At 36.6% G+C, this 21,050-nt stretch overlaps 2 protein-coding genes across 3 annotated transcripts; both read right to left on the bottom strand.

Annotated features, from left to right (window-relative positions):
- Positions 1 to 1,238: 1,238 nt before the first annotated feature.
- On the bottom strand, positions 1,239 to 13,878 carry hps4 (HPS4 biogenesis of lysosomal organelles complex 3 subunit 2). 2 transcript variants are annotated; one of them, XM_067395140.1, is made up of 13 exons: positions 13,638 to 13,878; positions 11,540 to 11,581; positions 10,482 to 10,566; positions 9,747 to 9,890; positions 9,454 to 9,561; positions 7,051 to 7,167; positions 5,842 to 5,936; positions 4,635 to 4,707; positions 4,399 to 4,547; positions 2,669 to 3,449; positions 2,367 to 2,493; positions 2,101 to 2,212; positions 1,239 to 1,949 (listed from the first exon to the last, which is right to left on the bottom strand). In XM_067395140.1, exons 2-13 carry the CDS (start codon positions 11,572 to 11,574, stop codon positions 1,778 to 1,780), a joined length of 1,998 nt encoding a protein of 665 aa, XP_067251241.1. In that variant the 5' UTR covers positions 11,575 to 11,581; positions 13,638 to 13,878; the 3' UTR covers positions 1,239 to 1,777. The 2 variants fall into 2 exon arrangements, with proteins under 2 accessions (XP_067251241.1, XP_067251242.1); XM_067395141.1 differs by having other exon boundaries at positions 1,242 to 1,949; positions 4,414 to 4,547.
- A 257-nt stretch (positions 13,879 to 14,135) lies between these two features.
- cox6a1 (cytochrome c oxidase subunit 6A1) lies at positions 14,136 to 18,239 on the bottom strand. Its single transcript, XM_067395174.1, has 3 exons — positions 18,118 to 18,239; positions 17,645 to 17,784; positions 14,136 to 14,489 (listed from the first exon to the last, which is right to left on the bottom strand). The coding sequence occupies exons 1-3, from the start codon at positions 18,215 to 18,217 to the stop codon at positions 14,403 to 14,405; spliced, it is 327 nt and encodes a 108-aa protein (XP_067251275.1). The 5' UTR covers positions 18,218 to 18,239; the 3' UTR covers positions 14,136 to 14,402.
- Positions 18,240 to 21,050: the final 2,811 nt, after the last annotated feature.

Below are 21,050 nucleotides of genomic sequence, written 5' to 3'. Positions count from 1 at the left end.
TTTATTTCACTAATTCCATTCAAAAAGTGAAACTTGTATATTATATTCATTTATTACACACAGACTGATATATTTCAAATGTTTATTTCTTTTCATTTTGATGATTATAACTGACAACTAAGGAAAATCCCAAATTCAGTATCTCAGAAAATTAGAATATTACTTAAGACCAATACAAAGAAAGGATTTTTAGAAATCTTGGCCGACCGAAAAGTATGAACATGAAAAGTATGAGCATGTACAGCACTCAATACTTAGTTGGGGCTCCTTTTGCCTGAATTACTGCAGCAATGTGGAGTGGCATGGAGTCGATCAGTCTGTGGCACTGCTCAGGTGTTATGAGAGCCCAGGTTGCTCTGATAGTGGCCTTCAGCTCTTCTGCATTGTTGGGTCTGGCATATCGCATCTTCCTCTTCACAATACCCCATAGATTTTCTATGGGGTTAGGGTCAGGCGAGTTTGATGGCATATTAAGAACAGGGATACCATGGTCCTTAAACCAGGTACTGGTAGCTTTGGCACTGTGTGCAGGTGCCAAGTCCTGTTGGAAAATGAAATCTACATCTCCATAAAGTTGGTCAGCAGCAGGAAGTATGAAGTGCTCTAAAACTTCCCGGTATACGGCTGCGTTGACCTTGGACCTGTCTGTTGTTCAAGAGTGGCTTGACACAAGGAATGCGACAGCTGAAACCCATGTCTTGCATACGTCTGTGCGTAGTGGTTCTTGATGCACTGACTCCAGCTGCAGTCCACTCTTTGTGAATCTCCCCCACATTTTTGAATGGGTTTTGTTTCAAAGTCCTCTCCAGGGTGCGGTTATCCCTATTGCTAGTACACTTTTTTTCTACCACATCTTTTCCTTCCCTTTGCCTCTTTATTAATGTGCTTGGACACAGAGATCTGTGAACAGCCAGCCTCTTTTGCAATGACCTTTTGTGTCTTGCCCTCCTTGTGCAAGGTTTCAGTGGTCATCTTTCGGACAACTGTCAAGTCAGCAGTCTTCCCCTTGATTGTGTAGCCTACAGAACTAGACTGAGAGACCATTTAAAGGCCTTTGAGGTGTTTTGAGTTAATTAGCTGATTAGAGTGTGGCACCAGGTGTCTTCAATATTGAACCCTTTCACAATATTCTAATTTTCTGTTGATACTAAATTTGGGATTTCACTTAGTTGTCAGTTATTATCATCAAAATTAAAAGAAATAAACATTTGAAATATATTAGTCTGTGTGTAATGAATGAATATAATATACAAGTTTCACTTTTTGAATGGAATTAGTGAAATAAATCAACTTTTTAATGATATTCTTTTAATATGACCAGCACCTGTAAATATATTTCTGTAATAGTATATCTTAACCATCCCAACAATTTCAAACAAGCGTACTAAAGGATGTTTATTAACACTCAAGCATAATTGGCTTCCATTTTAAAAGGTAAAAGTTTCAACAACTAAACACATCTGCCTTTAACTGTAACACTGAATGGTCTCCACCAAATTTTAAAAAGTACTCTAAATAGCAAAGGGCAGATCCAGTCTCTAAGGAGGGAGACACTTCCTCTATATTTTAGTCCCAAATGTGGAATACTACTGGGATGACAGTGTATTTTACACTTTCAGCTTCTAAGTTTTATTACAAAATCAATAAACAGCAGCCTATTATATAAAAAGCATTCATTACATTCTGAGCAGTCTAAGAGAGACATATATAGTATAAATATGGTGGATATCTATGAAATAAAAGATATCTACGATGAGTTAAAATCTTTAAAAAAAAGTTAAAGCAAGTTAACTCCATGTTTAAGGAGCCGCTGACGGGCTTTTCTCGGTAGTGAGAAGGCACTATCCTGAGGATCAGGACTTCCAGAGTTTCGGACAGGTGTTCCCTGCTGGAGAAAATAAGTCTCCTGGGCCGTGCTACGGGTTCCGTACACTGCCGCGCCAGCGTTCCTGTAATTCAGCACACAAACACAGTGTTAACATAGCTGTAATGTGCTTCAAACTATTTTGAACACCCATGTTGGAACTTCTGAATTACACACGAGAAAATTTGTGTGAAACATTGAAATGAAGAGACAGGCATTCAAACACACTCTCTAACCTGACAATGGCCTCCTGTAGTGTGTCTAACTGTGAGAAATGTGAATGGAGCAGTGCAGTGGCCCTCACAAAGGCACGATCCTGGGGTCCAGCGGAGCGCCCACATACATTAGCTGCAGATCAAAATAAAAGTCACTATTTCAGGAAATTTGTGTGTCACCATTTAAACTGATTTGATGAAGATCCTTTGTAAATTTGGCATAATCATTTCCTTTAGGATACTGTTTTTGTGTGGATGTTTATATGTGCGTATGAGATATGACTTACTAGTGAGTGTGCTTTGAATGCAGTCATAGTGGGCAAAAGTGTAGGGCCCTGGCGGGCCAGGGGTTCCTGGTGAGGTGTTCCTCAGATGAGCCTCAAGCCCATTCAGTGATGCCAAGCTGCTGTGATGCTGCAATAACAGTAGAGAATACTTTTATAACAGAAAACACAGCTTTATGTAAGTATTTATTTCTGTCTTTAAAAAAATACTGTGTATATATAATATTGGGGGTTCACATATAGTATAATTCGTTAATTGAATATGTATGAAGTATTTCAAGCAGACACACACACATGCTTCTCACCACTTCTTCTCTGGCCGTAGGGTCTGTGTTGAACTCGGGCTCCACCAGCAGGGCCAGGACCAGCCCTCTGACTCTATGCTGATATAATACTGAGGGCACAAGAGGGGTGTCTACTAGAGTGTCACGTGGTGGAGGTGTGTTTCTGGGTTCAGATTTCTCCTGGAGTCTTCCGTCAACTTGCCTGCTCTTTGTTCTTGTCTTTTCCTCTGTTTCTCCGTGGAATTTGCTTTTATTGGTCACATAATTGTTAGTCTCCAGTTTATCTTCTTCACTTTGAATGTGGTTGTTATGGTCAGAGGCGTCCAAGTGGTTCTTAAGACAGTTTGACTGCTGATGCCCATTGGTGAGGGCTTTTATTTCTTCACTCTGAATGTCCTGATCTGAATTTAAACCTTCACTTCTGGTTTCTGACCCAGAGTTTGCATCTATGTCCTGTTTTGTGTTAAGGCCTGTCAGACTTCCAGTCAAAATTTGTTCTTTTACTGAGCACAAGTTAGATCCATTAGATACGCTGTTTTCATGCGTCTCAGGAGTGAAATACTCTGATTGGTTCAAGAGACTGGAGTGAAGGGGAGTGTTAACCCGTGAGGGAGAGGAGCTGAAACATGGTTCATCAGAGAGGGAAGAACGAGGAGAAGACGGCATCGTCTGATAGAATGTTTGGGGACATTGTGTTAAATCTGAGCTTGAGGAGTCAGTATCTGTGGTGGGGGTGTCGGATAAAGTGCGAGACAAGAGGCGGGACTTGTGGGGTTGGCAGGGAGGTTGACTGCAGTGAGACCTAAGAATGAGAGTACACATAAATACCAATCAATTTGTAATTACATAACTGTTTAAAAGTTTGGTGTCAGTTTTTTTTATTTATTATTAATTATAACTTTTATTCAGCAAGGATGCATTAAATTGATCATAAGTGACAGTAAATACATTTATAATGTTATAAAAGATTTCTATTTAAAGTTTTCTATGCACCAAAGAATCCTGGAAAAAAATGTATCATGGTTTCCACAAAAAAACAATTAAGCAGCACAACTGTTTTTAATATTGATGATACGAAATGTTATTTAAACACCAAATCAGCATATTAGAATGATTTCTGAAGGATCATGTGACACTGAAGACTGGAGTAATGATGCTGAAAATTCAGCTTTGCCATCACAGGAATAAATTACATTTTAAAATATATTCAAATAGTAAAATATTTAAACTGTAATAATATTTTCACAATATTACTGTTTTTTCTGTATTTTGATCAAATAAATGCAGCCTTTCTTTCAAAAACATTTTGAAATCTCGTAAAAACTCCCATAATAATCACTGAGGCTGTGTCTACATTTACACTGTCAGAAATCAGCACCAGTGAGAGTGTGTATTCAAAACTCTGACGTTTTCAATGGTCACTAATCCGAACGCCTCTGATTGGCAGCTGCATTCATAACCTCAACAGTAACGTGTGATTGGTTATAATGCTCAACGCTGCAAAATAACATGGAAAACAAAATCTAAAGCAACGTGAGAAAATCTAAATGTAAATGTCAACACTTTTCATTAATTTTCACATTTTCACTTTAAATGCGGCAGCTGTGATAGATTTAGCTTGTGTAAGCATTTTATCTTGAATATGGAGAACATTTTTGTTCTTTTTGGTGGCATTTTGCCACAAGCCCACAATAATTTCCAACCCTGGTGTATACACTTTTCCAGAAAATGTAAAAATGTAGTTGTGATACTTTTTGGAGTTGTACCTGCATGCTCTATCCACTGGGGGGCAGCGGAGCATGTGCAGTTCAGTGGGTGTCAGGAACACCTGTGTGGTAACTGTGAAAGAGGGCGGTGAGCCAACAAAAGAACTCAGGCCATTGTCCGTCACCCGGTTATCCTTTATTGAGATATAAGGAGAAACACAATTGTATAAGATTGTGCATATTATGTTCAATATCAGGAATCACTATGAACTTGATTCTACCTGGCTGTAAGTTTGTGTCTCATACACCATCACTTTCACTGTCAGCGCGGGGGGCATCTGAGTACTCACCACTCTGTACAACACAGAAATTGCATGCTCATTTTTAAAAAATGATTTTAAACCATTGAAGCGCAATAAGCAGCTAAGGAGAACTCATTTTGCTATATGTGTGCGCTGTCTGAGAGACTGTATTTGAGCTCATAGAGCGTGCGAGTACTGAACTGATTTCTTTTTGCCACCTAATTGACCCTTCGCAAAGAGTTACTGTTGCTTTGTCTGACAAGCCATGGCGCTCTCACGCCACATAGAGTGAAAAATACATCGCAGAGCAAGGAAGAAAAACTGACAACATGTCGACAGACAAGACAGAGCAGGTTACTTATAATATTAAACAAAGTCCCAGCTTTCAAATTGTGATTTTTTTAAAGAATTTTAATGTGTCATGACAGATTACTATAGTGCCTTAGCTCAAGCTGCTTGTGCACCGATCATCTCTTCCTACTAGTTACTTTATAGCATCAAATAAACATGAAAGAACATGAGAAGGAATGTTGTTTCAAATGCGGAAACATTTTTCAAGTTCAAGTCCACCAAGGTTAATCTAACTCCTGACTGCTTTGTCGGACAAAATGGCGAATTCTGCATTATGATTGGTTAGATCGCCTGTCAATCAAACTCCCGGCGAAGGGTCAATTGGGCTTGAACAGTTAAATACACATACTTTTGTCAAAATGCCTTTCTCTGCAAGTATCCTCATAAACAGTAATTTTTGTTTTAAGTGAACAAACAGTTCAGAAAGAAAACGTGTAACGTGTAACAGTGTATTGGATCCGTGCATTCAGTCTTACAGTGTCATCAGGCCTTCCTGCTGCTATCTGTGTCGTTTATGTTAAACAACAAAAGACAGAAAATCTCTCACTGCTCTTGATTGAATCCCTTTTTTTTTTTTTACTTAAATAAGAATAAATGTAGAAAATAGAAAAGCTGGCTTTTTTTTGTATATTTATGTTTGGTGTTAAAAATGACAGGACCAGGTGGACCAGGACCAAATGTATAATTTTCTTTTTTGTTCCGGACCAAAAGAACCAAACTAGTGTGAACGAACCCTAAATTGCTTTAGCCACTTACAGATGCAAAGATCGATATTTGTAATAAATATGGATTATAGTAAAAAAAAAAAAAAAAATCTTCTGCAGTGGAATCTCACCTGCCCCTGTAGAGGATACAGCCTGCCAGCACCAGAGGACATCGCTGACATGCCTGTAGAATAAGGGCAGCCTTCAGCAACAGCAGAGGATCAATCTGATGCAGGAGTGAGGAGAAGTGACCAGTTAAAACCAGATAGTGACGGATAACATTTTTTCACAATGTACAGAAATGAAAGCTAGGTGCTTCACAAATGACAGGATTGGTTTCCAGAAAAACCAAGACTACTCAACTATTTCCACAGAAATAGAAAAGTAAAAACTGTAGCATTTTATTTAAAGTGAAATTAAGATAAAGACCCTCAAGTCATGCAGAGATGTGTTATAAAATGTTCAGTTTAGGAAAAAAAAAATTAGTAATTAAGAATGATGCAGGTTTCAGTCACCAGTGAAGAAAGCATGAGCCAGAGAAAGAACAAATAGAGCATTTTTTTACTATTCCCTGAAGAAAAGTTAGTTTAGGATCAGTTGGGAAATTGCATGATATTCTAGGGATGTCTATACATGGAAGCATGATTGCAACATTATTGCAGTGTACAATAATATTGCAGAGTTAGCATAAAATAAAACTGCAGAGCTATAAGCATAGCACCAAAGTTTAAAAATAAAGAAATGTCTAATAAAAAAAACCATGCCCACCCAACATATCTGCAAGCTGTGGATCTGTTTATTAATAAAATGTAAAGTCAAATAACTGACCATGAAAAATTACAAAATAGTGATTAAAACAATACAAATAAATAAAGGTTCGCTCTGATCTTATTCATCAGTTCTCTCACACACTACAGCAGCACAGTGACTAGTTTAGAGCACTGATACTCTGTGGTGAAATAATCATGTATGTTTACCAGCCACTGCTTTCTCAGATCTGCTCAAGTTGGATTAAAACTTCATGTTTCATTGAGGAAATTCAGTACATAGCAATGTTTAGCAATGAATAACTAATATTTAGATTTTTAAATATTTTTGCAAACACTCATTTTAAGTGGGATTCAGTAAACTAGGTGACTGCAGCACATTAAAAACATACATAAGTGCAAACTAGTGAGTTGTGTTATTTGAAAACAGAAGTACATCACTGAGCTCAGAGTGCTTTATGCTTCACTTTCTGCTGCAGTACTGACTGACTGAATCATTTTGAACTTTAAATGTTTTGTGGCACACTGTTAACATAATGAGAAAGGCAGGTAGCATCTTCCACTCATTCTTACATGTGTGGAGTCAATCGTCCTCAGGCAGCTGAAGATGCTGTGCAGCTCAGTAGAGCCGCCCTGCAGGTGACTGAGATATCTTGCCCATTGTAGAGCCAACTCCTCCTGACTGTACAACTGTGGTGAAGTCAGACAAAACAGAACATATTTGGAAATATGTTTTAATATGTATTAATTTATGACAAAAAAATATTTGTTGCTCAAGAAACATTATTACAATGTTGACAACAGTTGTGCTGCTTAATATGGAAGCCATTTGTCCAGGATTATTTGATGAATAGAAAGTTCAAAAGAACAGCATTTATTTGAAATAAAAATCTTACTGTCAGATTTGATCAATTTAATGCATCCTTGCTGATTTAAAGTATTAATGACCCCAAGGTATATCTTAAATAAATATATTAATGTTAAAGAGGCCATATGATGCTTTTTAATTATTTTCCTGTAGTATGTATTGTATCTGTGTGTGCATGTATAAGATCTTTTACAAAGCTCATAGTCTCCCACGAAGGGATTTATTCCATCTTTCAGATCTGCCTAAAACGCCTTGATTAAAGTCCAGATATTATTTCCGCAAATATTTACATCACAATTTGACATATTAGCATACACGAAGAAAGTTGTAGTGTTGTGGCCATGTTTTGGAGACACTGTGTAATTAAAGGTGCCGTAGAACATCTTTTTAAAAGATGTAATATAAGTCTAAGGTGTCCCCTGAATGTGTCTGTGAAGTTTCAGCTCAAAATACCCCATAGATTTTTTTTAATTAATTTTTTTAACTGCCTATTTTGAGCCATAATTATATATGCACCGATTCCTTGCACGGCCCCTTTAAATCTCATGCTCCCCTCCCCCAGAGCTCGCGCTTGCCTTAACCAACATAAAGTTCACACAGCTAATATAACCCTCAAAATGGATCTTTACAAAGTGTTTGTCATGCAGCATGTCTAATTGCGTAAGTACAGTGTTTATTTGGATGTTTACATTTGATTCTGAATGAATTTGAGGCTATGCTCCATGGCTAAAGCTAACATTACACACTGTTGGAGAGATTTATAAAAAATGAAATTGTGTTTATGAATTATACAGACTGCAAGTGTTTAAAAAATGAAAATCTTGTCTTGTCTCCGTGAATATAGTAATAAATTATGGTAACTTTAACCACATTTAACAGTACATTAGCAACATGCTCACAAAACAATTAAAAAAAAACAATTTACAAATATCACTAAAAATATCATGATATCATGGATCATGTCAGTTATTATTTCTCCATCTGCCATTTTTCGCTATTGATCTTGCTTACCTAGTCTGCCCTTGTGTAATGCCTTGAACATGGGCTGGTATATGCAAATATTGGGATCATACTTATTAATGATCACGACTGTTACGTAACAGTCTGTGTTATGTTGAGATTCGCCTGTTCTTCTGAGGTCTTTTAAACAAATGAGATTTATATAAGAAGGAGGAAACAATGGAGTTTGAGACTCACTGTATGTCATTTTCATGTACTGAACTCTTGTTATTCAACTATGCCAAGATAAATTCAATTTTTTTTAATTCTAGGGCACCTTTAACACTGCAAAACATTCCACTCAAGTCATGCTTGCAAGATTGGTTCCAATCTATCTAATTGATAATATTCAGAATCTGACTTGAGCCCAAACTTATACAATTTTTATTTATTTTGCTTTAGAAGCCTCGGAAACAAACTTGCGATTATGGTAAGTGGCGTGATGTTCCAATACACATTTGAGGTGTTTGAAAACAAAATAGCAGCAAAATCCATGAAGTGAAAGCGTTTTTTCCCCGCCGGCAGCATCTTTTCAACTAGCAGCAGCGATTCATTCTGCGTCTGAGGAGATTGTAGACGGGTGTTATTTGCGCATGCACCAGCGGGTGGCTCACGTGAGTCATCACTGGCAACAGAACCAGGAAATACTGTATAATCAAGCAGCGCTTAATATGTGTTATTATGGCAAAATAATGATTTATTTAGTTTTAAATTAAATGATTGTAATCCTGATAGTATCCCCCCTTTTTTCAAAATGTAACTGTAATCTGATTACTATGTTTTTTTTTGACGTAACTGTAATGAATTACAGTTACTGGATTTTGGTATCCTGATTATGTAACGCCGTTACATGTATTCTGTTACTCCCCAACCCTGTTGGCCAATCACAAAGCACTGGGTCAGCTGGCCAATCAGAGCCTGGGCTTTTCAGGAGGAGGTGCTGCAATAATGTACAGTATGTGAAAAATAATGTTTTTTTTTTTAACATTAAAGCATTTTAACTTTTTCAAGTACACCAAATAACAAAATAATGATCTTTTAAAATAGCATCACATGGCCCCTTTAAATCATAATCAGTTAACTGAATACTGTAGACTGCGATGTTGCACCTGGTAGCTCTGACGCACTGGTCCATTGTAGAAACAGAAGAGGGCAATCAGCTGATCCAGGAGGTCACATATACTCACATCAGGAATGTCTACCACACAGCTTAATGCCTGGAAATCAAAGAAAGATCCCATTCAAAAGAGTTGTAAAATCATAAAAAAGCACACAACAGTCAATCAAACCGAGTTTGTATTGAAAACCTTGGTTTTATTTAAGTTATGATGAAGTAAGCACCAAAGCATTAGGTTTTATAAAAGAGCCCATGTCATTACGCAAATATAAAATATTCTCTTACCCAAATAAAGTTATCCTTCATGCGGACTGCATACTTGCTTTTGCGCAGGCGGAGCAGATGTACGGGAGATGAGGACAGTTCGGACACACAACGACACACACCGGCCAGCTGTCCACAAAGCAGCTCTTGTTCGTCTATCGGTGTCTGCAACAGCACACATACTGTCATGCAATCAATGCCTTTTAAAACAGCCAAAAATTAAGTACTTGCAATTAGATTATATTACATAAAAATGCTCATAACTAATTACTAGTTACTTTTCAACCAGTTAAATTTTTATGGATTACATGATTACATGTTGAGACAATAACAATATTAATAATAATAAATAATAATACTAAAATGATTTTTCTGATGTCGGTGAATGGTCACACGACATGCAGGTAAACAAATAAAATATATTTTTAAGTATTTTATTTCTCAAACTCAAAATCCCCATACAGTTCTATCATGAACCCAGTCTAGGAAACCGTGATGTTGTTGATAAAAGAATAGAATATATTTTCTTTCTCTTTGTATATTTATATCAATATGGTACAAGATTATCCTATCGAAATCAACGTGATAAACGAGTTAGGTCAAAACTAATCAAAAAGTAGTCAGATTATATTACCTTAAATGTGTAATGTAACGGATTATGTTACTAACTACAACTTTTGTCATGTATTTTGGAATCAATAATCGATTACAATCTATAAGTAATCTACCCAGCACTGCCTGTATGTTATGTCTTACATCCTCAGGATAGAAGTAGTATATCCCATCTCTAGTCGGGTCACCCTCCTCTTGCACCTTTGAACTATCATATAGGAAGAAACATCTGGAAATATAACCAAACATGCATGGTAAAGTTAGCCTTTAAATCAAGCTTCTTACATTCCAGTATTACGGATAAAACTTGAAGAAACTGTGCTGAACTGTTTCCATTAATGTAAAGGATGATAATATCTCCAAGCATGCTAATAAACTGGACAATGAACTTTCTGTTCTCCACGACTTCACCTTGTAAGAAATGCATTTCTAAAGAAAGTTTAAGAAGCTGTGCTTATATATACGGAACATAAAATATCACTTTGTTTAAAGAAAAAAAAATGTACACACTAATAAACAATGTTGGGAAAAGTTACTTTTAAAAGTAATGTGTTACAATATTGTGTTACTCACTTAAAAAAAAGTAACTAATTACGTTAGTTACTTTTTATGGAAAGTAATGTTACACGTTACTTTGGTGTTACTTTTTCTCTCCTGGCTAAGACTAACTCTCTTATTCTTTTTCTTTTTCAGTAATGCATTCAACAATATAGCCAATATAACACCCTCATTTTCTTTTAAAAACACTTATACAATGTTATTATATTCTGATCACTTAGAATATTTCCTGACCCCTAGAGCTATGTATGCTGTACAAAAGATCACAGGTTATATTAACATTAAAGGCAACTGTACAACTTTCCTTTCGAAAGCTGAAAGTAATGTTTTTTTTTTTTTACTTTTTCTGTTCCCACACACAAATGAGCATGCATGTCTAAGTGACTACATTATGGAGAAGATCATTTTAATTGAGTTATAAATAGTTTAAAAAAATTCTTAAGCAAAAAGATTAAACTGAAATGTAATGTGCATTACTTTTTAAAATAAAGTAATTCAAATAATAATTTGTAAATTTATAAAGAAATGTGTTTCATAAAAACCTAATCTGATTAAATAATGCAATATGCATTAATTAACCAGATTACTTTTTTGACTTAATGCACTACCCCCAACACTGCTAATTAACTGAATATTATTCTTACCGTCTGGAATCAGTCAAAGCAGCTGTCTCAGCCATTAGTGATCTGTTGAGAGAGCAGCAATCTGGTTAACTCTGGTACATCAAACTATGATTAACTATGTTTGTAAGGGACAATCTGTAGGGAACGTAAAAAACATAAGCCCTGCATGAACTTCGATTTGTCGAAGACCACATTAAAAATCTGGGACATTTTTCATTTAAATTTGATAATAAAAAATGTAGGATATAATCATTATAATACATTAAAACACATCGATGCACCGATATAACAGGCAATAATCGGTATTGGTAGATAAAAGCACATTTTCACACTATTGGCTATCAGCTGATGGTTTAAAAACAGCCGATAGTCGGGGCCGATATATCCTGTCAATCAAAAGAGGGCAGGAAAATGCACTAAATTTGTGCTTTGTGCACTCTTAAAACATGTGTTAAAAACAACATAACCCGTGTTATCTTAACACACCTGTGTGTCTAGTTAAAGGGTTAGTTCACCCAAAAATCATGTCATTTATTACTCACCCTCATGTCGTTCCACACCCGTAAGACATTCGTTCATCTTCGGAACACAAATTAATTTATTTTGATTAAATCCAATGGCTCCGTGAGGCCTGCATTACCAGCAATGATATTTCCTCTCTCAAGATCCATAAAGGTACTGCTTCGATTCGTAAAGCTTCATGAAGCATGGTTTGAAATCAGCCATCACAAGATATTGTTGAAAAGTCGTTATTTTGTTTTTTTGGCACACAAAAAGTATTCTCTTCGCTTTGTAATATTAAGGTAGAGCCACCGAACTCACATGAACTGCTTTAAATATGTTTTTAGCAGCTTTATGGATCTTGAGATTTACAGTGGCATTGCTGTCTATTCAGACCTCACTGAGCCATCGGATTTCATCAAAAATATCTTAATTTGTGTTCCGAAGATGAACGAAGGTCTCACGAAGGTCTCAAGGTTTTGGTTGAACTAACCCTTTAAGGACAACACATTTTGTGTTACTTTTAACTCAACCATGTGTTATTCCTGCTCATTTTCTACACACTGTGTTATATTTACACAATTTGTGTCAATTATGTACACAAAATGACACAAAAAAAAAATAACATAAAAATGTTAACATCCTTTTTGTAAAGAAAATCAGTTTGATGTTTAATATTAATAGTAATTATATTAATAACATTCAGAAAGTGAAGAAATAGTAATTTAATCTTCAGAATTTAGTTAATGTGTGTTAATATTCATTTGAGTAATTTGTTTGTTTATAACTGATACCGGTTACTCTGAAACAAATTGATGAAATGGAGAGAATATTTTTATATATTTTTATTTGCATTTCTTTCAAAATATAATTACTTATTAAATTATAATTTAAATTATCATTAAGGTAAGGCAGAACCCCCAAACTATGGTATCGTTATCGGCAGATATCACTCTGAATCGGTATCGGTGCATCTCAAGTTAAAATGTATGTCTAGGTCAATATTAAAGTATTTCTGATACTGTCCATGTTAATGTAACTGCTTTGCACAAGAGGTCACGTGTACTTGATTTCTTTCAAAGGCGCACAACAGTGTAACTACTTCACTACTGTGTATTCAGTTGGAGGATTTGTACTACTGCTAAATGCTTGTTCTGTAACTCAATTATAAACATTATGCTTGATACTCCTTACACTATAACAAGCCGTTTAATTAGCCATAGCTTTAGATTTTTAACTTCAACGATTATGACAACGTAAACAATACAGAGCCAGTCATGCACGTCTTTAATACTAGCTGTAAATACAGTGAAATAAAACATTTATTGCACTCGTGTCAAGACTCGAGTAACATAATATTGAAACTTTTATTTTTAAATAAATTATTAGGATCAACTCATGCTGGATAATGACCATCAGGTTTTGCGCTGGTGGCATTCATGCGGCTGATCCGTTTTAATGGGAAAAGGTATTTTAAAAGTTGCTAAGAAGTTAACGTGCATCATTTGGTAGTAGTTTATATCATAAGCAAGACAATGTGCGTTTGCATGAACTCATGAGACGACAAACAAATAGGTCCACAATGTTCACTTTCCAAACAAGAAATACATTTACTCACCGTCGGTGGGTTGAATGAAGAGCAGATAAACTTCAGTCATGTCATAAAACTTCACCTGCGTCACTGAATTACTCCTTTACTTACTCATTTTCGCTTAGAAAATACTGTTAACCTCACTATTAACTAAATATCAGTAACACATTCAGTAGAAATGGAAAATACGGCCTCATGTTTCATAAAGCCATTATATTTCGTTTTTGAAAAGGAATGTGTGTCACAAGAGTAGTCATGTGAAAGTGTCTTGACAGTACGGCGAGCCTGGAAGGACAAACTCTCTTCTCAACTTCTGCGTTTTTTGGGGGAGGCATCATTTACAGATCAAATGTTCTATAAATACACCCTAAACTAGTTTAAAAAACAAACAAACAAACCAAAAAAACCAAAAACGTTTCTTTAACCTTTTCCTACACTCTACATGTAGCATTTAAATACATGTAAAACATTTTAGGATCTGAAAACTTCAACCACTTCCTTCAAAAAAAATTAAACTTCAGACAGTTTATAATTTAATAGATTTTTATTTTTTCAGTTTAAGCTGACAATGTGATACAATGGTCCTTGAGTAAATGTAACTGTTTCCATAAGGTACTTCCACTAGGTGTGGAAAGCACAGAGGCAAGATTAACAGACTCGACAGACGTCATGTAAACTGAAAGAAACTGAGGAGTGGTCCAGGTCTGGGCAGACGTCCAGGGATGTGAGAGAGGGGATAGAGAGGGCCCTCTGGTCCCTGTAGGGGAGTTTTAGGAGAGCTCTTAACACCCTTTAATCATGATGCTCGTAGCCGTCGGGGAGGGCGTTGACATGGGGGTTGTGGAAGAGAGACTTGGTGCCATCACCCCATGGGAAACGCTAAGGAAAAAAAGAGGCATAGCTGTGAAAAAGCATTGCTTGGATAACAATTATCAAATTTATACTTAAATTACACAAATGTGTTCACAAAAGTCTCCATGTGGCATTTTTCATATATACACACACACAAATGTTTTATTAAAAATATTATTTTATTTATTACTTTTATTATTTTACAAGTTTATTTTGTCATTTTAAATGATTAATGATTAATTGTTAAAAGATCACAATCTCGATTCAAACTGCCATGCAATCTTATTCCTAAATGACAACAATTCGGCTAGGTCTATTTAACCTTTGACAAGTAGGACCACAGCAATCTAATAATAAACTGTATACTGCAATTTTGAAAAAAATGTAGAAAACACTGTACATACTGTGATTCACACTCTTTTTTGCTGTTTGTCAGAAAGAATGAAGAATATCTATATCCTCCAACAGCTGACTTTTTAAAATGCATAACTTAGTGATAAAATGCATCTACTTCCAAAACAGGGAACTACTATTATAGAGATGAAAAAAATGAAAGTTATTTTCAGTATCACCATTTTAAATCATGCATGAAAAAAAAAAAAAAAAAAAAAAAAAATTTAAAATATAAACTCTGAGCGAGCTACTGCTGCACATATTTTCACACGCTAACAGAGGTGCATACCGAATTTAGTCCTCTAATTTCAGTACATTAAACCACGGTATTAAGCTTTTTTCTAAATTAAGCATTTTAGAATGTACTGAAACTTTTTCACATCGTGCATCACACGCTCATACTAAATTTATCAAGAGTCAACGAGCTGCCGACTGCTGCAGGACGTGAGTGTCTCTATATGATGAAGTAAATAAATGGGAATTGGAATTCCCCGCATTACTAACAGGCACTTGCAGTATTTATTAACATTGTATGCAATACCTTACAATGTACCTTAACATGTTGCCTATTCAACACTCTTCTCTTCCCTGTCATTATCCTTATGCAGGTGACGCAGTAAGCACAGAGAAGGCTTCCGTGTTTATGTCCGAATGCCGGCTCAGTATTGGCCAAAGCTGCACACGTGAGCATGACGCATATGTGTGATCCTGACGCAGGAGCCGGCCAATAATGAGTCAGCGTTCTGACGTAGAGCCTGGAAGCGCTGGACATAAACAACGTATGAGAAGGACACAGAAGAGAAGATGAAGAGTTTGGTTCCAAAACGCTATAAATCCATTTTGACAAATATGGGTAAAAATGTGTTTTCTTTACCAAGATGAAAATCACAATTTTCTGTTTCAAACTTTCACATAGCATCTTTTGGTTATAAAAACATTAAAAATTCAAATCTACATTTTGATTTTCAAAGGTTTATTATAAAAACGGATTCTTTTTTCCCAAAATGCAATAAACCCATCAATATAAAAGTTATTTTTCATATTGAAAATACACAGCAAAGTAAGTTGATTCACATATATGACAGCCTCTGAACTTTGTCAATACTAATCTTATATACAGACATTTTACTAAAAATACATTCAGTCGTCGCTCCCAAAATGAATTCAACGGGTCATCTTGTTAATGTTATAAATTAATTATGTCTCCGTTTGTCATTACCGATTAAAGAGTATCTGGCGCCACTGCACGGTTAAAATAAACATTTGCCGAGTACATTGGTATTAAGAAAGGCTTTTAAAAACGGTTCACGATTCAGTTTTGGGGACCGTGACAGAAGTTTGATGCTGTTGCGGAACAAGCAACAGTCGGCATTTTTCCTCCTCCTGACTCGAGTGCCTCATCTTCTTAATCTCCTCACGTAAATGATTACATTGATGACTTGCGTTTCTTCCCCACCGCAGAAACCACCGCTTTACTGTTTACGGTGTGTGGAATGGTGCGCTGTGATTGGTTGAGCGGATATATTGCGTTCTGCAGAGAAGGGAGACTGACGTTTGTCGCGTTTTGGAAAGAAAGAAAACATGACAGAATAACACGACGGATATCGCATTTTGAGCAAAATTAATAAAAGACTTTTCAATACCGACCAGATACAATACTGATTTTGACGTAAACATTTATCTTTTTTTTAATCACATTTTGGAACCAAACTTCAAATATTGTTGAATAAAATCATTATTTTTGTTTTGTTTTGGCACACAAAAAGTATTCATCACTTCATAAAATTAAGGTGGAACCAATGCAGTCACATCGAATGTTTTAACGATGTCTTTAGTACCTTTCTGGACCTTGAAAGTGTTGATTATATTGCAGTTTTGGATTTCATCAAAAATATCTTAATTTGCTTTCTAAAGATGAACGGAGGATGGGTGTGGAACGACATGAGGGGGAGTAATTAATGACAGTGTTTTCCTTTTTGGGTGAAAACCATTTAAAAGATAGTAATTGTACTCAAGTAAAAGTAAACAATTTTTAAACTACTCAAAGTACAATTTCTGATAAAAACTACTTACAGTAAGGTGAGTATTTGTAATTGTATTTGTAATTTGATAATTCACACCCCTGATTAAATCATTATTTACCTAGCAAGCAAAATTACATTGTAACAATGGGTCACGATAACATTTTTATCCTAAACAAATGTCTTTTAGACAATATATATGCCTATACATGCAGAAGTTGCTATAAATGTATTACTACACCATGTTAATCATTGAAACTCCACTATGAGTAATACAGATCATCAAAGGCTGAAGAGTATCAAGATATATTTTTAGTACTGGTATATGCATTGCATATGTTCACAGTATGTGATGTTACAGCCTTATTCCTGGAGGCCCTCTAATGTCTCAATTACAATACAAAGAGCTCCAAAGTCAGGATAAACCATCAACTCACATTTACTTGAGAAATCAAATCATGTTTATTGGCTTAAAAAATACCCATGTATATTCTTGGAGATGATTATGTGCATGACCCTTTGATCTTGAATGACATTGAGTGACAAGATCAATGACAGTGTGTTAACAGTTAATATAATCATATTATGAATGACCAAATGATGATGGGGTATTTGCAATATTTAAAAAAAACAAATCTGACTCAAAAGTGCATGACCAGACTCCAGTGAATATTTGCACTTTTTTTCATTTAAATCGGCATGGAGAGCATAAACTCCCACCAAACCACTATAAAGGTGCTTTTTATAGTGAAAAGTGAGTGTTTTCACCTTGCTGCGGATGCGCAGGTGGCTGTAGGGAACAAACTCCGGCTGCTCATGGTGGTGTTGAGACCTGAGGTACATGTTCAACATGCACACCGCGACTCCGGGCAGCGCCACCACAAACGTCAGGATCTTCCAGGTCTTGGCTACATGAACATATGAGAAAAGAGACATACACTGAACAAATCTGTTTGACATTTCTATAATAACGAAGTCACATCAACACAGGCTATGACAAGCTAGTCGTTCAGTTCACTCAACTATGTAGTTAATAAGGCGTAATTAATTCAGTTTTCGTTAACTCACTATACAAAAGTCAAAACTAAACGCTACTCTACCATCTATGTCAACGACAGCACGACATTAAACAGCCATTCGCGTCACATCCGCAAGGTCAAAAGGTAGAGTTACGGCTTTTCGTAACGGTTGGTCTTTTTTATTACAGCGTCTGTTTTAAGCTACTTCGAGTTGTTACTGACCTGCTTGTTCACCGTGAGCTGCTGCAGCCGAAAGCTGACGGCTTTGGGTCAGCGCGGCGGATTTGAGGAGCTTCTGGGATAAACGTCCGATCGCGGCCATTTTCGCGGAGACTGGAACAACAGGGGCGGAAGAAGCTTTAATGCCGCTGCTGGTGCTGGAGATCGACGCGCCCGCCATCTAGTGACAGGGAGGTCAAACAACGGTTTTAAATCCGATTAGAGGATTCATAGCCAGACTCGAATCTTTTCATCAGGATCTGAATGTTACATCGTTACGCCAGTAGGTGTCGAAAGTGTGGTTTTTTTTTGGATGTTGAGTGTGTAGGCTAAATCAGTGACTCTACTAATCGTTACACAAAACAGCAATAATAGAGTGAATTATAAATTTTAGTAACAATTTTATGTCATTGCAATTTTGTTACTGTCATTTTATGTGAATTGTGTTAATCAGTCACTCCTACACATTTGTATTTTTTTTAACCATTTTGTGTAGCTACTAACTTGTTGGGAACATGGTCAGCTCACAGGACGAACTTAAAGGTGCTACAGAGGATCTTTTCGTCGACTGAGAATCCAAAGACTGTTAGTGAGTTTTTGAAATGAGCGCATGCGTAAGAAACACCCCCCTCCTTCACAGCTCATTTCGAGGGAACGCCTCCCAAAACTCGTGCACGAGTATTGGAACACGAGTGTTTACCACCGGCATTCGCTGTGTCGTGTTAGTGGATTCATTATGACGGACTCACCGCAGGTAACTCATAATCTGCAGTTGTTACTCCTGTCTCCTGACAAAAACATTGCATGCAGCGCCTTTGGAGTGTTGACATTTACTGGAGAGCGCAGCCGCGCACATCTCTCACAAGGAACGTCATGGCAGTGATTGACAAGCCAGAAGGCCAATCGTTTACGTGATGATCATGTAAACGATTGGATGATGTTTTTAATTCCCTACCTCGTGCACAGATGATGTATATTAATATTATTCCTTTCAGTGCACCTAATAAATAGTCTTTTATCAGTTAGTAAAGACAGTTTCAAGTAATATTGCAAAAATGTATAAAACAAAACATCCTCTTTAGCACCTTTAAAAGATAAGTTCACTTTCAAATTAAAATTTCCTGATAATTTACTCACCCCCATGTCATCCAAGATGTTCATGTCTTTCTTTCTTCAGTCGAAAAGAAATTAAGGTTTTTGAGGAAAACATTCCAAGATTTTTCTCCATATAGTGGACTTCAATGGAGCCCAAACGGTTGAAGGTCAAAATTACAGTTTACAGTGATCCCAGATGAGAAATAAAGGTCTTATCTAGAGAAACCATCCCTCATTTTCTAAAAAAAAAAAAAAAAAATGTTTTATACATTTTAACCATAAATGCTCATCTTGAACTAGCTCTCTTCTTCTTCTTCTTCTTCTCTATTTGAATTCCAGCAGTGTAGACGCTGCTAAGTGTATTACTGCCCTCCACGGGTCAAAGTTTGAAATAAATTGTCATATACAATATACTAGTGCAAGTATATAACAATTAGTTCAAACTTTGACCTGTGGAGGGCAGTAATACACTAAGCAGCGTCTACAATGCCTGAATTCTAATAGAGAAGAAGAAGAAGAAGAAGAAGAAGAAGAAGAAGAACAGAGCTAGTTCAAGATGAGCATTTATTGTTATATATACATACAGTTGAGGCCAAAATTATTAGCCCCCCAGGAATTTTGGAACATTTTCCTAAAGATCTTTCCAATGTTTGCAGCATTGATAAAACCTTATATAATCAAACATTCACCAGTGCTATTTAGTAGCTTTTGGTACATTTTGGAATATAAAATACATTTTTTAGGCTTGTTTTATATCAAATATAGTGAAAATGAGGTGGTCAAAAATATTAGCCCCCATGTGAATTTTTGCTTTCAAAACACACCTAATTAATCAAACAGCTTTCAAACCACACCTGTGCAGTCAATTGGCTTCCTAACAACACCTGAGCATGCAATCAGCATAAAAGGACTCCAAGGAACAGGGCACTTCAACACATTATTGGGAGAGACTACTTTTACTCACCATGCCAAAGACAAAGGAAATCAGTCTTCAGCTCAGAAAGAAGATAGGGGAGGCTCATGATAAGAGGGAAGGCTCTACTGCCATTTCCAAGTGTTTCACAGTGTCTAGAACCGCTGTACGTTGCATCATTGCCAAGTACAAGGAGACAAATTCTGTAAGAAACAAACCTGGGCGCAAGATTTCAAGAACTCTGGAGAGGAGATGTCAGAAAGATGCCCCGGACATCTGCCAAGATGATTGTTGCTGACCTGGCCTCTTCTGGAGTTGATGTTTCAAGGAACACAGTTGTGAGGGCTCTTCATCGTGGTGGGCTTTAGGGCCATCGTCCCAGAAGAACCCCTTTACTCAAACAGCGGCACATCACAGCCAGACTGAGGTTTGCACGAACATTTGAAAGGTAAAGAGTTTTGGGAGTCTGTGCCTTGGTCTGATGAGACTAAACTGGAACTGTTTGGGCACATGGATGTTGCTTATGTTTGACAAAGAAAGGGTGAGGGTGGGAACTGTGTTCAACCCTAAGAACACAGTTCCCACAGTTAAACATGGTGGTGGGAGCATCATGATGTGGGGCTGTTTTGCAGCCTCAGGCACAGGGAGCATTGTTCGGGTGCATGGCATCATAAAAAAAGAAAATTATGTTGACATTTTGAGGGATAATATGCAGAAATCTGCTCGTAGTCTAGCCTTAGGTCGTTGCTGGGTCTTCCAACAAGACAATGACCCAAAGCACATCGAAATTGGTCCAACAGTTCTTGAAGGATACCAAAATCAAGGTCCTGGAGTGGCCCGCACAGAGCCCAGACCTCAATCCTATTGAGAATCTGTGGCGAGTGCTCAAAGTGAATGTCCATGCTCAGAAACCACATAATTTGGACCA

The sequence above is a fragment of the Chanodichthys erythropterus genome, chromosome 9, assembly GCF_024489055.1.
Source record: "Chanodichthys erythropterus isolate Z2021 chromosome 9, ASM2448905v1, whole genome shotgun sequence".
Classification (NCBI taxonomy): Eukaryota; Metazoa; Chordata; class Actinopteri; order Cypriniformes; family Xenocyprididae; genus Chanodichthys; species Chanodichthys erythropterus.
Note: the sequence above shows the minus strand (reverse complement) of the source record. Positions and strands in the feature narration are given on the sequence as shown.

Coding starts and splice junctions, on each gene's coding strand:
- hps4 (XM_067395140.1), bottom strand. CDS start 11,574: ATGGCTGAGACAGCTGCTTTGACTGATTCCAGACG. Junction 4,708..5,841: donor TGTATCCTCTACAGGGGCAG/GTGAGATTCCAC, acceptor TGTGTTGTACAG/AGTGGTGAGTACTCAGATGC. Junction 4,548..4,634: donor AGACACAAACTTACAGCCAG/GTAGAATCAAGT, acceptor ATCTCAATAAAG/GATAACCGGGTGACGGACAA.
- cox6a1 (XM_067395174.1), bottom strand. CDS start 18,217: ATGGCCGCGATCGGACGTTTATCCCAGAAGCTCCTCAAATCCGCCGCG. Junction 17,785..18,117: donor AGCTCACGGTGAACAAGCAG/GTCAGTAACAAC, acceptor ATGTTCATGTAG/CCAAGACCTGGAAGATCCTG. Junction 14,490..17,644: donor ACCTGCGCATCCGCAGCAAG/GTGAAAACACTC, acceptor TTTTTTCCTTAG/CGTTTCCCATGGGGTGATGG.